The sequence below is a fragment of the Amia ocellicauda genome, chromosome 4 (genome assembly GCF_036373705.1).
Source record: "Amia ocellicauda isolate fAmiCal2 chromosome 4, fAmiCal2.hap1, whole genome shotgun sequence".
NCBI classification, from domain to species: domain Eukaryota; kingdom Metazoa; phylum Chordata; class Actinopteri; order Amiiformes; family Amiidae; genus Amia; species Amia ocellicauda.
Genome location: NC_089853.1, coordinates 26,475,915 through 26,490,713, shown reverse-complemented (window position 1 = coordinate 26,490,713; position 14,799 = coordinate 26,475,915). Strand labels below are relative to the sequence as shown.

Below are 14,799 nucleotides of genomic sequence, written 5' to 3'. Positions count from 1 at the left end.
GAAATGAAAATCCTAACAATAGTAAGGGATGAATAAGTCATGTCCACCAGTTTACCAAAGGCATTGTTCTAGATCCACACAATATCAGTACAGATATGGAAAGAGTTGACAGGAGTCAGGTGGGACTTCTCAAATTCCTTAAAATAGATGCATGTGTTACATTAATTTGCCCCTGCCACGATTATATTTGAGCACTCCAGAAATTCATTCACTTAAACAGAAATATATCACAATTTAAAAAACCTGACAGATGCTTTCATTGTATGTGGAACAAATGTAAATTGCTTTTCATTTTATAAATGAAGAATTACAACCTGCTATTAACGCAACAACGAGAAACAGATTAGCAAGTTGCAACAGCACTCCATTGAAATATGACAATTATATTCCTGTCTATTTAAACTAAACATGTATTGTGGAAAATTGTTTTGGAAACCTAAACTTTGTAATTTGATCAAAGAAAAATACACAAATTGAATGTGTCTTTTAGGGGTCAAAAAACAAAAAGCAAACAAAAAAATAATAATAGTGTATTTTCTGATTATAGCTTTACATTGCACTGATATGTTAACTCAGGGAAGATGGTACTCCATTCAGACAACATTGTATCTTTGTATTAATGCATTCACAATCATAAATACACAGATTCAATCAACTGCTATAAGGATATAATCAACTTGATACATCTCCTAACATGTCTGAGTCTTTTCTAACAGAGCTGATTTCCATACAGGACTGATTACTGCTTAGTCATTTCTAACTTTTAGTGTTTAATGGGTCCCTGAAGAACTGTGATTCAGATGCAACACACACATCCTATGGTGTTGCTACAGATTGTAAAGTACAGAATTACACAGGGATCAGATTCCATGTCAATGTCATAGAAGCCCTTTCCTCCTTCCAATAATGCATGTTCAGATGGTTCATGGTCTCATTCAGTAGACAAATGGCATCTTCTGAAAAAGATGATGTTATCTACCACATTGTTGGCCTGTCCATTCATCCATTCAGAGTATCTGGTACTGATAAGGCTTGCACTATGATGTATGGATGAAACTTACTGTAATGAAGACTCCACCATGTAGGTAACAAATACATGCGACTTTCACCATTTTTCATGACGACTGTCTCAGACAGACAACCATGGTTGCTACCATGACAGCTGTGATTTTATCAGAGTGGTCCAACAGGCATAGTTCTCTTCTCTTGAAACCTGCCTGTTCAGATTATGTATGCAAATTACATGTAGAGCCAATCAACAACCAGTGATTTGTAAACACGGAAGTGTTGTGGTTGCATATCTTGTCAAATGAAACTGCAAAGCCATATAATTACAAAAAGAAAAGCTCAGACAGACAGATGGACAGACAGATAGGCTGCAGTGCATTAAAAGTTATATATATATATTATAACTATACATTTTGTTAATCAGATATCCATATTTCCAGTGAAATAAGGTACAGCATATTATACTAGTTTCACTACTACAAAATAGAACTCCTATTAAAATAAGACTACAGGCAAAAAGCTTACGTAACCTAAAGGTACCAGCAGCATACTGATCACAAATCTCATGCTGGGGAGCTAGGTTTATGCTGCAGGTTCACTGCTTTTCAGCAATATAAAAAGCTCTGCTCTCCCACCCACAGAGTGTGGTGGGGTAATGATAGATTTGAGCACAAGCAACATGTCAAACATACAGTCCTTTGGTTAAAGTGAGTAACCTTCTGAGACACAAGTTACCCTAATGAAATCCTTCAGAATCCACCATAATGTATTCTGTACTGATTGAATTCTGTTTCCAAGAATTAGGGGTTGAGGCTAGGTGGAAGATTAATTGCTTTCAGTTCCCCCGAGATCTATACATACCTCAGTTCTGCTTGCCTGTGGTGCTGCTGAGAGACTGTTGATCCCCTTCTTGGATCAACAAAAGTTATCTTGTCTAGATCCTCGAAAATGTAGAGCTGAAAGTCTTGAAAAACTCTGGGAAATAATAAAAATAATAAAATAAGTTGTCTGTTTGTATACTTCTTTCCTAAACTGCAAATGTGACACAAACATTACCAATATGGTTAATTCAATTGATATACTGAACATGAGAGATATACATATATACAGTATATAACAGATGTATATAAATAATGTTGACATGGACCTTGCAAGTGAAGGACTATTTGTAGAATCATCCGAAGATGTGATTCTCTTATGTGATTACAAATTAAGACAATTTCATAACCTCAATAGATTCACACTATATAGTAAACCTCAACCCCAGCTCTGTTTTCACAAAATGTTCTAGCTTTCATGGATTACTAGAATTTCCCTATTGTTAGCGCATGATATTTGTGTGGTGTGTGTTTTCAAATTAACAAGGGTATGGTAAGGATAAGGGTAATTGTGACTCTAGCTGAAGGCGTTTCTACAGAAGAACTCATGGAAATCAGTGATTAGCATTCAGGTTTTTATAGTATTGCACCAAAAACATTAATATATATATATATATAAACAAAATAAAAGAGCTATTGTATTTATTCAGTTATTATTAGTTCCAGTTGTTTTATGTATTTGATGTAAAAGCACACACATATGCTTTTTCTCCAGTCTTCCTGTCTTTTGTTTGTTATTTCTAGTACTATAATTTTATTTCACTGCCATTAGTTGAAACACACAATTTAATTTTTCCTTTTTTTTCAATTTGGCATGGAAAAGGGATGTTCTAGTATACATTAATAGCTGTAGTTACCTTCAGAAATGTAATATTGAAATGTGTATAGTTCTGCATTGTCACGTGCTATTGGAAAGCATGCTAAATAACTAATTTATTAGGTCAATTTTAGAAAGAAAAAAGAAAGAACCATGCAATGTCAACCTTGCTGAGCTAATAACCCTTTGGTCTTTACCTACTACATAATTGATCTTGCCTTTGGCTTGTTGTGCTAGTTTACCAGTGTTTTTAAATTGTGTTGCAAGTCATTTGCACTGCAGTGCTTGTTGCTGCCTGATTAAGTCCCTCTCCCTGTGCCACAGAGCTTTTTCTAAACAAAATGGACACATTGGGATCGCATAATTTACACTAGCATGACAAGCATATGGTTCAGCAAAGGAACAAAAAGCAGTGATTTCTTATTTATGAAAGGGTCTTGGAAGCTAAGTAAACAAAGCCCTCAAAACACATAATTAGCAATCTAAGGAATCAATGGCATCATTCAAAGTACTTCAACCAATGGCCCTGTCTGGAGATAGGGAGCATTACTCCATGAACATGAGATCATAAAGGAATACTCCAGATGTAATTTTCCATAGGGCAAGGCTGACTTAAGGGTTTAATCATTTATACATTTGACTGTAGACACAGGAGTGCTGTTTTATTTCCAGAAACTAAGGTAAATGTGACCAATATTCTTAGGCAGCATAAATGTTTGTTCACTCTGTGCATCCAAAAGATTTGAGACATTTTTGGTTGTGGGAGGTATAGTTGGTTCAACAGTGTAGTCCTTCAAAATAGACAGACAGACAAAACTTGGTAAAATGAAACACAATAAAATATCCTTAAAAGGTTGAACTGCCATAGTATATATACTGATTTGAAAGTGGAACTGAACACATTATCTTGCTACAAGAACATGAATAATTACCAGTAAATGGTATACTGTACAAGATTAAAATTATGAATCTGTCGCAAAAGGATTTAACAACAGCATTTGAATGACACACACGTACTACTCCCAGCATAGACTCCCAAAGAGAAATACATTGAAAACAAGTGCAGGACTTGAAGGAAAAATATGCAGTAACTAAATACATTAAAATACATTTTTCAAACATTTTGCTTTAGAATTGGTAGGACATTATATTAATGTGTATATAGTAAGAAAATTAAATGGTTAAAGTTGACTGCTTTAATGATTTCAGTCTAAACAACATGTCAACATGCTGTTCTAAAGTAACATATTGTCTAATTACCCCAGGGCTCTTATAATACATTTTTGAGCCATTTAGAAAGAAAAGTCATGCAATTCCATGGCTGAAGTATGGTAGTAAATTCGTTTATAGAAACTGTACACATTTGTATGTTGTTTAAACAGCTAAAAGTACCTAAATAAAATATATATTATTTCCATTATATGGAACATGCAATAACATGCAATATTAAACAATTCTTCTTAAAAATGTTTTTTTTTTTTTTAACCCCATTGGCTGGTCTCTTAGTTTGAGAACCACTGGCCCATTTCACAGCTGTTTAAGCATCAGTATAGCAATTCAGACCTACTGTAAACACTGTGCTTCTGTCAACATGTACTCTGATCATTATTTACAGATGTGTGTAAAGTGACCCAAATAGAAAAACACAAGATTAGACTTTCAAAAGTCACTTTGCAATTCACAAATTCAGACGTGCTAAGTGAACATCCACTGAAGATATTTCACAGGTCAGTGCACATCTCAAAACTATACCCCCTGCCGGGTTAGATTTCGAAATCTTGGGAAAGCTAAGGGGGCAAACTGCTGAAGTGGATACACAACGTAATGCTTCACCATCACTAATACAGTGTTCACATGGCTTAAATAGAATATCGATTGCAACTCCAGGCGACATTCACGACTGCTTTTCTTTACACTTATAATTGTGCACAGAGAGTTCAATTCACTCCCAAATTAACAAATCCAATCCCCAGATGCAGTTCTGTTACCACACTAATCACATCAGAAGAAGCCAGCATGAACACAAGCATGCCGTATTAAATGTACTGCAAAACAGCTATAACATTATTATTTTTTTCTTTCTTTCCTGCATAATTTTGTAGCTTCTGGTTTCTTTCCCCGTGTTAACTGACTGTCACGGCTGAATGATGTGACAGGACATCTCCACTGGGACTTTGCAAGGCTGAAGACTTTGAGGGATACTTTGTAAGAGGAAAATGTGTAGTTTGATGTGGACAGTTCCACAGGGAATAAATAAACAGTACATTGTTATCGTCAGGGTTGTCAAGAAGACACCACGAAATCTGACATCTTACGATATAAGTATGTTCCCTGTAACTGTTCTATTTTACGAATGAAAATGACTTAAAAAATGTATTCAGTATCATTCAGATGTGGTGAGAAGTCATTAACTAAAATGTGTGTAGAATTATACCTTCTTTCTATGATATACTGAATGTATTTTACACATTGTTTGTAAACGTACATCTGAACACTATAATAAGAGGTTTGTAATGAATTAGAAATATAGTTTTATTGTAACGGTTTTCCCCATATAGATGTATAAGAAGACTTTTCATACTTCTCGGGGGGGGGAAACTACTTTACAAATGTAATTTTAAAGCTAGACATATTCCTATGTATGTTTATGTTGATGTAGAGAATACTGTAGATCACTGCATTACATTTAGCCTACTAACTTCACCTTCACCCACTAAAATCACCTTTCATTTATGGGTATTGATAAGCTGCTAATTGAAAGGTACCTCTAAAACCTGTAGTAATTTGGCCTGAGGAAGTTACACATCCATGTTCTAGAGAGCTTCCCTTCCAAGGTGCTCATTGATCATGTAATGCTCTCCATTATGGCAAAGTTGTGTGATTTGAATATGGTTTTCTTCATTGTGTGGTTGAATACATGTATGTTTTACAGGCTGGCCCATAAAACAAGCAAAAATATGTAGAAATTAAACCAAATCAGAATTTTCTTTCCAGCTGCAATCTCTGCTATTATGTGCTCTGTAACAAAACAACAAAAGGATGTGATTTTATATGGCCTGTAATTATTGTGTAAGTCACCATTATGCTCTTCACATTCTAAACACAACATATTACTTGGTTGTCATTGCTTCGTGTGTGTGTGTGTGTGTGTGTGTGTGGGTGTGCGTGTGGGTGTGTGCGTGAAATAATTTGCTTTTCTAAATCGTTCCGTTTCCCTCGCCCTCTAAAAAATAAAATTGTTAAACAAAAAGAAAATACTTAGTCTATGCATTAGTCTTTCTGTGACCTAGAATCAATTAACACAGCGTATATGCTTGCAGACAATTTTCTTGTCAATTACTGTATATGGCAGTACTAATTGCTGTCACAGAGAAATATATCCATCTGAAATAGCATGAAAAAAGACATATGTTTATTAGTATAGAAAGCATCTAAAAATGTTATTCATAAGTCAGCTTCAATGCAATGAGTTTTTGTTACTGCCCTGCGCTATTCATATAAGATGGCTTATAGTTTGGAGTACCTGGTATCAGGTGTGTAGTAGCAGACTGTCACTGAGCCCAGTGGATTTGTATTATAGATATTATTTTTAAATATATATATCATTGATTTGATCTCTGTCATATAGGCATAGTTTTGTAATCCACAAACACAACACTGTGAAAAAAGTGTCTACTGAACAAATGTTATGCACTGAGTTACCAATAGGAGTGAGATGCTACACTCAAATTAAGATACAATTTGCTTCAAGTGTTTCCATTAATACATGTTTTAAATGTGTGCATCTGAGTCCCATGAAACGTAACACAAATTATTGTTCATATTAATAATGGCTTTATAGGCTTATCGATCACTTAAAAGACAGTAACGTTCATTAATCAACCATTATTATTACTAAGGTAATATTTGCTCATTACTTTATTTTTTCATTTATTGTTGTCATTACACAGCTCGGTTAGAGAAGGCGTTTCTGTAAATAGTTGCATGTGATGTCATAATTAAATCAAGTGCAGAGATACAAGAACGCAACCAGTATATATTAATATATTCACACATATATGAATTATACAAATATTGCCATGCACAATACACGAATGCTGTATTGTATCGTAGTGAGATGTATCGGGATTCATCAACACACAAATTCTCTCTCCTAGTGACTATTAAGTTTCGTGAAGAATGTATTCAATTAGAATATATATATATATATATATATATATATATATATATAATGTTATGTATTAAGATTCATTATTTTATAACGAGGTTATATGAAAAAGCAGTTTATAAACAGTGTATATTTGTATTATATTTGTAACAACTCATGCAAGCATTATAAGCACTATATTAATGTAGTTATTGACTGTTATTCATGTAAGTTTATTATGATTTATTAGTTATGCTATGTAAATACTGTGTGTTTGGAAGGATACATTATGAAAATGTGAGTGTCAAAACCTAAATTTTGCCGTCAAAACAATAATATTGGGTCTCTTACTGTAATAGAATAAATATATTTTTAAATATGTCTTAAGTGCTTTCACTTTTGTTTTCCTAAAGAGTCTGGACAATGCCTCCATTTACAAATGTTATGTTGACATTTATAATGTTTTTATATGTTTGTTTTCATGATCAATAATAGTATATAGTGTTTATTAATTGCTATTCATGTAAAAATATAATATAGTTATTACTCTTGGGCCTTACTGGAATCCTGGCCACGATGTTATTATTGCACAGCCAAAACCTGCTGCTGTGCTATAAATCCACAACAGCATTTTCAGTCTGTAAATATATCCTCTATGTTTTTAAGATCGCTAATGTATGTGAACTTGTAATAGTGATGACACTCCCCCAGATTTGGTGGAGCATTTAAAACCCCTGCATCAGGGGACAGGTCTTTTGAAGGGTTTGTTGCTCATTTAACGCAGTGTGGATCCGGCACTGGGATGTGTGACTGAAACAGCAGTTCACACTTGAGCAGGGTCTGACTGCACACGTTTCACTAACAAAAATACTGCTTTGAGAATTTTATGTAGTTTTTCACCTTGTGTACTCTACTGTATATTCCATCTGGTGCTGGAGATTTGTTAAGTTTGAAAGCTCTGTGTCTTCTTAATAAATTGGTTTATTTTATATTAAACCCCTCACGCTGTGCATGAGATTATCAAGCAGTCTGACAAGTAGTATTTATGTCTCTGCTAGAACGCACCTGCATTATCATTCAGAGCACCTGCTGTTGTTATTTTATTTTATTTTTATCTTCCCTGTAGTCTCTGGGATTTCTTGGATTCTTAAAGAATTGTTATTTTACTGCTGATGTACTGGAAGAATGATTCTGGATTTAATGCCTGATACTTAATTTGCATGTTCTCATGGGAAACAACAATTGAAAGCGCAAACACATACTGCCAGTTTTTTTCAGGGGGAAGTACACCAAAATGCCATAGTATTCTGAAGACAAAATGATTCATTGTGCGGTTAAAATTAGCCATTGCTAGCAGTTTGACTTGTTTAAAGCAGTGGTAATGCAATGTTAGAGGGGACAGACAGTCTGGACTGGGAAGTGAAACTCAATCTTTAAAATTATACTTAATTAAGTTTGTACTTTAAAAGCATGCTGTAATGCAAATTGTGATGTTAGCCCACCCAAAAGCCCCTTTCTTAATTAATCTCTTATTGAGAAACCCCTCCATCTATCTATTTTCAATAACCACTTCATCTAGTACACGGTCCTGGAGAGATGGAGCCAAACCCATCAAACAGAGATCAAACCAGGGAACACCCGGTACAGCATGTCAGTTTTTTGCAGGGCAGTCTCACAGAGAAATGTATTTTATTCAAGAATTAAGTATAGTAGACTATAAAGCAAGCAACCGCAACAGCACACTGAAGCCTCCATTAAAATATGACTTGATAACCATTCATTTGGCATATAAAATTATGTTTCAATAATCCCTTCAATGTCCTTTGTTTCTCATTGTAAATCTCGAGTCTGTTACCTAAGTCTCAGTGATTTCTATTATTCTCTCCCTTAGGTGGTGGGGCAGATTGACAAACTGACATCGGATTTTGATTTCGACCTCGAGCCTGATGACTGGACAGTAGCAACAGTGAGCAGCACATCCAGCAGCGAGAGAGGGCTTGGAGATGCTTTCGGACGCCTGGACTTCCTAAATCCAGATGTGCTCTCTGACAGCTGGGAGTTCTGCAACTTCTTGGAGACCCCTTCCCCGACTGCCACCGAGAAGCCAACGGAGGGGCTGGGGAGTTCAGAGCAGGCAGCCTATGCTCAAATGAACGGAGGCATCATCCCCAATGGGCCCATGGTCGTTACACCAGATTCCTCAAGCGAAGAGGCGGTCAGCTCCACACACAGTCACAAAAACTCCCGGTCATCTGGGACAAGGGAGCGAGTACGTTTCAGTGACAAAATCCTCTACCACGCTCTTTGCTGCGATGATGATGAGGAGGAAGAGGAGGCTGAAAGTGGCCCGACGCCAGAGACAGACAGTGAGCCCAGTCCACCTGCTGCCTCTCCAACACCCCCCTCCTCTGGACAGACTCTCCATAACTGTCTTGCCCCTTCCTCGCCTGGAGGAGGAGGGACAACAGCAGGAGCAACGACAACTGAGAAAAAAGCTGTTAACCCAGGCTGCCGGAAAAAACTGCTACGAAACAGCAGCACACAAACTGTCTCAGACAAAAGCACCCAAACAGTACTGCCCTATGTCCCTGCCAAACAGAAAACAAAGGACCAGAACTGAAAAGAAGAATGTCCAAATGAACAGACAAACAAAGAGGACTGTACTATTTAAAAAGAAATACATAGATAAATAGATTAATACACAAATTTCAAATTAATAAATAAATAATATATGGGAAATTGCTTGACTACCTAACATCATTCTGAGGCTCAGGGAAATAAAGATTACTATTACAATGTTTTACTGAAAGAAAAGAGCAGTTCTTAAACTCTAGGTGGACGAAAGCGAGAGAGAAAGCTCATTTCATGTAGGCAAACTTATATTTGCCATATAGGCCAAAACACAATTGGCTCTTTTTTCTTTCCTTCCAGCACTGTGTAAGTCATATGATAATCACTGTGTAAGTCATATGACTATCTGCTTATAATTTAATAAGCAGATAAACATTTTAATTTGCCTTCAACACATCAATAAATTAGAAAACAATTTCATAATTTAAACGTCACATTTCAAATGAACCAGTGGATCTGACCAATAACGTAATTTGTAGAGTTCTCCTTCAGTCTTACTCAAGAATTATAATTTCATATGAATACCAAATCACCATATATATCATTTCTGCTGTACTTGGAAGGTGATATTTTGACTTACTCTTCATTATTTAGCCGTATCAGTAATGGATTCTCTCTTATCCTGCTTACATGGGGGGATTGTTTATATTTATTTCATACATTCTCTGCATGTGCAAGTTATGTGCATTTTTCTCATCACTGCTTCTTGGTTCCAGATCTGCAAGAGCAAGGTCATTAGGGGTGATGCAAACTCAGCTGGAGTGCACGCAAACTTAACACGAGGTTTCCTTCTTCCCGTTTTTGCTCATACAGATTTTGACTTAATTGAATTATACACTTCACTGTGATAATACTACACTGATCAATTTAGGTGGTGAAAAGCTTCAAGGGGTCTCTCCGTGTATGCACAGCACACTCATCCTAAAGCCCATTAATACAACCGCTCAGTCAGAGCTCTCTATATTTAGACCATGGAAAAACAATACATTAATGGAAATGGAGTGCCCGGTGAAGGGCAAACACAGAGAGAAGGACCACCTAGAGACAGATTGTTCTTAATTAATGCTGCATCCACGCGGATATATCATTGTAATAACCCCCTTAGTCCATTGCTGACTAATGGCAAAGCTCCACTCACAGGGGAAAGTTCTGTGCTTAATGCCCTCAAGCAAGCTGGTCAAGATACATTGCCGAGAAGATGGGTTGTGTCCCTATGACAGGGTGTTGGCATTTATTTCAAGCAACAGCACATTAAATACACCAACATATAAAATGGTTAACAAAAGGTCAATAAATAAATTAAGAAAAATAAAAAAGTGCCAAGACGAATTCTTGTGGTATAAAGGGATGAGCAAACGACTTGTGTTGGATAATTCAAAAAACGGAAAACTCGTAAAATTCAAAAACAGTTCCTGAAAAAAAAAAAAAAATGTATATATATATATATATATATTTTTTTTTTTTTCAGGAACCGTTTTTGAATTTTGCATGAAAGCTAGAAGGGCATATGTTCAGCTATTACAGCTGAAATGACAAGCAGGTAACTATTTTGAGCTGTATTATTTGAAACTTAAAAGTAGTCTTAAATGTATGGTTACCTTTCCCTGCAAATGTCTGATCTTGTGTGGAATACACACATTCACATTTCATTAGATGTAATAGCAGCAAATCTTCACTATACCCCTAAAAAGCCTTTAGTTGTAAGCCCCCAAAAAGAGGGTGAAGACATTATCTTCCCAAGTTCTTCCCTTTATTTAACCATTCTGGGAGATTTTTACATTTTGGAATCATTCTGTGAAACACAGATTTTGATTTTAAGGGATTGCTAAATAGACTAGACAACTAAGGGTTAATTTGTTTATATCTTTGACATTTATTTTTCCACAGTGACCTCAACAAACGTCTAAACTAAAAACTAGACAACAATGAGTGGCTAAATACATTGTTATTGTCTAATGTTTAACTATTTATCCTCTAGGATGCCAATTAACGATGAGCATCAAATGTCCATGTTGTGTCCCAAGAGACTGATGGAAAAATTGACTGGATTTGATAAATGGTATGGTATAATGCTTTCCCAATCAGAGCAAGTGCTAGACAAGGCCAGGCAGACCATCATTCAGGATAGTATTGGTCTTTCACAAAGTCATGGGTGAGAAACATCTACAAATCAGGTTGACTGGTTAAATGTGGATGTGGAGAATCTTATAAGGTTAAAATAACAAACTCATAGATATACATTAACCAGTTTGTTATGTTTCCACATCTTTAAAAAATATTGATTTGTTTTTAACAGTATATGAAAAACAATTGTGTGGGAATACTAAAATCACTTCACTTCACATCCCAAATTAGCACAATTACTACAAAACTGTAACTTTTGAAACATCAATCATAAATAGCCTAAGGCTATACAGAAATAGGTTATCAGACTGAGTTCATGGTTAATGAAGAAGTGAAGTTTAAAATCCTGTGAAAGCCTTCAATTGGTAAATTCTGTCGCAGTCTCCTTCCTCTTCAAATTCAGATTCGAAAAAGCAATTTTTTCCTGTCGATGGCCAAGTGACCTTTCAAATCCCAGCCCTCCAGTGCAATCACATTGCACCCACCCCTGACCATTCTATTATAGAAAGAATCCATTATGTGGGTTCCAATGAAGGAACAATAAGGAAAGCAAACAAAAAAAAAAGTTGTGTCTTGTTTATCCTAGAGAAGCAACTGTTGGCTGTGTCTGATCAACTCCAGATTCAACTGTGAAATGTCACTGCCTGTTTATTGCATCTATTAATATGCTGTCCAAAGCTAATATTATTCTTGAGGTTGGAAATGAATTTGCAATGCAGTAGGAGCATCTGCATACTTCCAGTGCAATGAATCACCAAATTCACATTAGTCAATAAGATGTAATCTGGTTTAACTATGACATTTAGCAAAGGCAAAAGGCACAACAAACATGTCAACAGGGATCGACAGCTATGCCACCCCAAGTAATGCGCTATGCCTCTGATAAGCCAACTGTCTTTGAAAAGCAAAGAAGTGGCAGCATGAAGATTCACAAGCAGTTCTCAAGCAAATTTAAGAGATTATCTGAAAGGTATTGATGCAAAAATCCCAAGATCCTGCATTTCAAATTTTATAGCCTTGCACAGATCTATCATAGGTTAGAATATTAGTCTAAGGTAAAGTGTTTGGAGTGGCAGGTACACATGAATAATTTTTAAAGCATTCTTGTGATATGCAAGTTTTACTCTGACAAGTAATCTATTGTGCACGGTGTAATTTACACTTAAAAAGGGGGATGAAAAAAGTAACATACAATACTGAGGTCAGGGATGGAATTTTTTAAGTTCGGGGAAATGTTCTTGATATAAATTTGAAATAAAAAAGAAAAAAAAAGAATAAAAATAAATAATAAAAACAGGGTCTTGGAAAAAATGTATCAAGCTCCATTACATGCTAATATGTGGTAGTCCAGATGCATACTACTCTGCAGTCAAAAATACATTAAGTGGATAATATGAAAAGCAACCAACTAAAATATTGTGATTATTGTGGATTAGTTATTATGTTCAGTTCTATCTCACATGCAAAGACATACCATTGCACATCAAAAGAAGCAGACATTGCATAAATGTATTAGGAACAACATAAAATCACCTGCCAAAAATGCACTGTTTAATTATAAGACATCAAACTGCAACGGCAGCTCATGTAGGTTTTAATGAAAAACAAAGCAAATCAACAAACTGTGTGTCTTGCTTTATAAAAGTTTATATAAAAAACAAAATACATATTAAAACAAATTTACAAGTCTGTTGATTTTCAGGAATAAACAACAACGTATAACAATCAATTTAAATTTCAGAGATAACTCAATTGCAAATCAGATGAGCCACACTGCCATGGACGTAATCTATAGAAATGACACAGATAGTTACAGAAGCAATTCACCTTTGGTCTACAAAATATAAATTTTCCAAGGCATGCAATTTATGAAGATAGTTGAACTATATTAGCACTTAATGTGATTTTTATTAATAAAAAATATCACTCTGCCCATTCTTCAATGAAAGAGTCCAGTATATAAATGCCATTGCACTTTCTACACCTACTTCATGTATAAACCTTTTTAAAAACAATTACATTTTGCATTAAGTGAATATCAAGGCATTTTCTTTGAAAATGCTAATCCAAGGCTATTCCAAAACCTGGTCGCTTATTTTAATAAACACTATATTTAAGAGGATAACAAGAAAACCTTACTTTTACAGATAGATAAAGGACAAAAAAAAAAAAAAAAGCTACAACAAAATAGAACTGGAATCCATATCATACAACTTCAATACATTTAAATATAGTGCCTTTAATAAACCACCTTTGAAATTTGTATAGTCTCTAAATATATTTTAACATCCATCAAATGACTAAGTTGCATATAGAAAATCTATTACAGGTATATCAATATAGGTAGTAAGAGGATAAGAATTGTGCTTCACAATATCATATTAGCATAAGTAATTAGTTTAAAATTGGGTCCTTAAGGGGCTGTAGGGTCTTCAGGTTTTAGTCTTATTTAATTGAACAAATTACTTGCTTAATTGAATTAATGTAATATTGTGAATGCTCACATGCCAGCCAGGTTCATAAACCAGTTCCTAATCCACATTTATACCTCAAATGTATACCTTCCTACATCTTTCAGTTTGAGAATTAATCATGCATTTGGAAATCGATCAAAAGCCTTCTGGAAGTGTAATTAAGTGGAATTAAATCCCTTACAGGAACAACGAGATGTACCACAATGTACTTTAGTAGTGTAAAGTGTACTGCTCTCGTGAGTGAAACCTTTCAGGATGCCATTTCAGAGTAATACGTTTCAAGCTTTGTGAAGCATCATGAAACAAAAAACATGAATTTGATATTATTTGATTATTTTAATCTATAATAACTAATACAGCATGTTATTGCTTAGAGAAATGGGAAGTGTGTGAACTGAGCATCTGGAGAGGTGGTATGATCATCTTGAACATGAGTGGACAGGAACTGAAAAAGTAAAAGAACAATATTCAACTAGGTTTGGATCTTAAGGAGAAAGAAAATCACATGATTTTGAGCTCTATAAAGAATATATGGTAGAGGGTGAGATTTTCACAAGTGGGGAACCTATGTAACTCTTTGGATATTGTTCAGAATACTTGGCCTTTTATGTTTTGTATGTAATGATAATAGAATGCTTTGTGGTTTATGATGGAGACAAGTTAGGAAGTTGCGATTTAAATTCATTTCTTGCCTTATGTCTTGCAATATGGTAATGTGCT

The 14,799-nt window shown here is 35.1% G+C and overlaps 1 protein-coding gene across 2 annotated transcripts in view; it reads left to right on the top strand.

The window, feature by feature from the left end:
• The window catches only part of insyn1 (inhibitory synaptic factor 1), a 34,367-nt gene extending 23,606 nt beyond the window's left edge, over positions 1-10,761 (top strand). For both annotated transcript variants that reach the window (XM_066701668.1, XM_066701667.1), the window contains one exon: positions 8,742-10,761. In XM_066701668.1, coding sequence (XP_066557765.1) covers positions 8,742-9,470 — 729 coding nt within the window. In that variant the 3' untranslated portion in view covers positions 9,471-10,761. The remainder of the gene's footprint in view (positions 1-8,741) is intronic.
• The last annotated feature ends 4,038 nt before the right edge of the window (positions 10,762-14,799 follow it).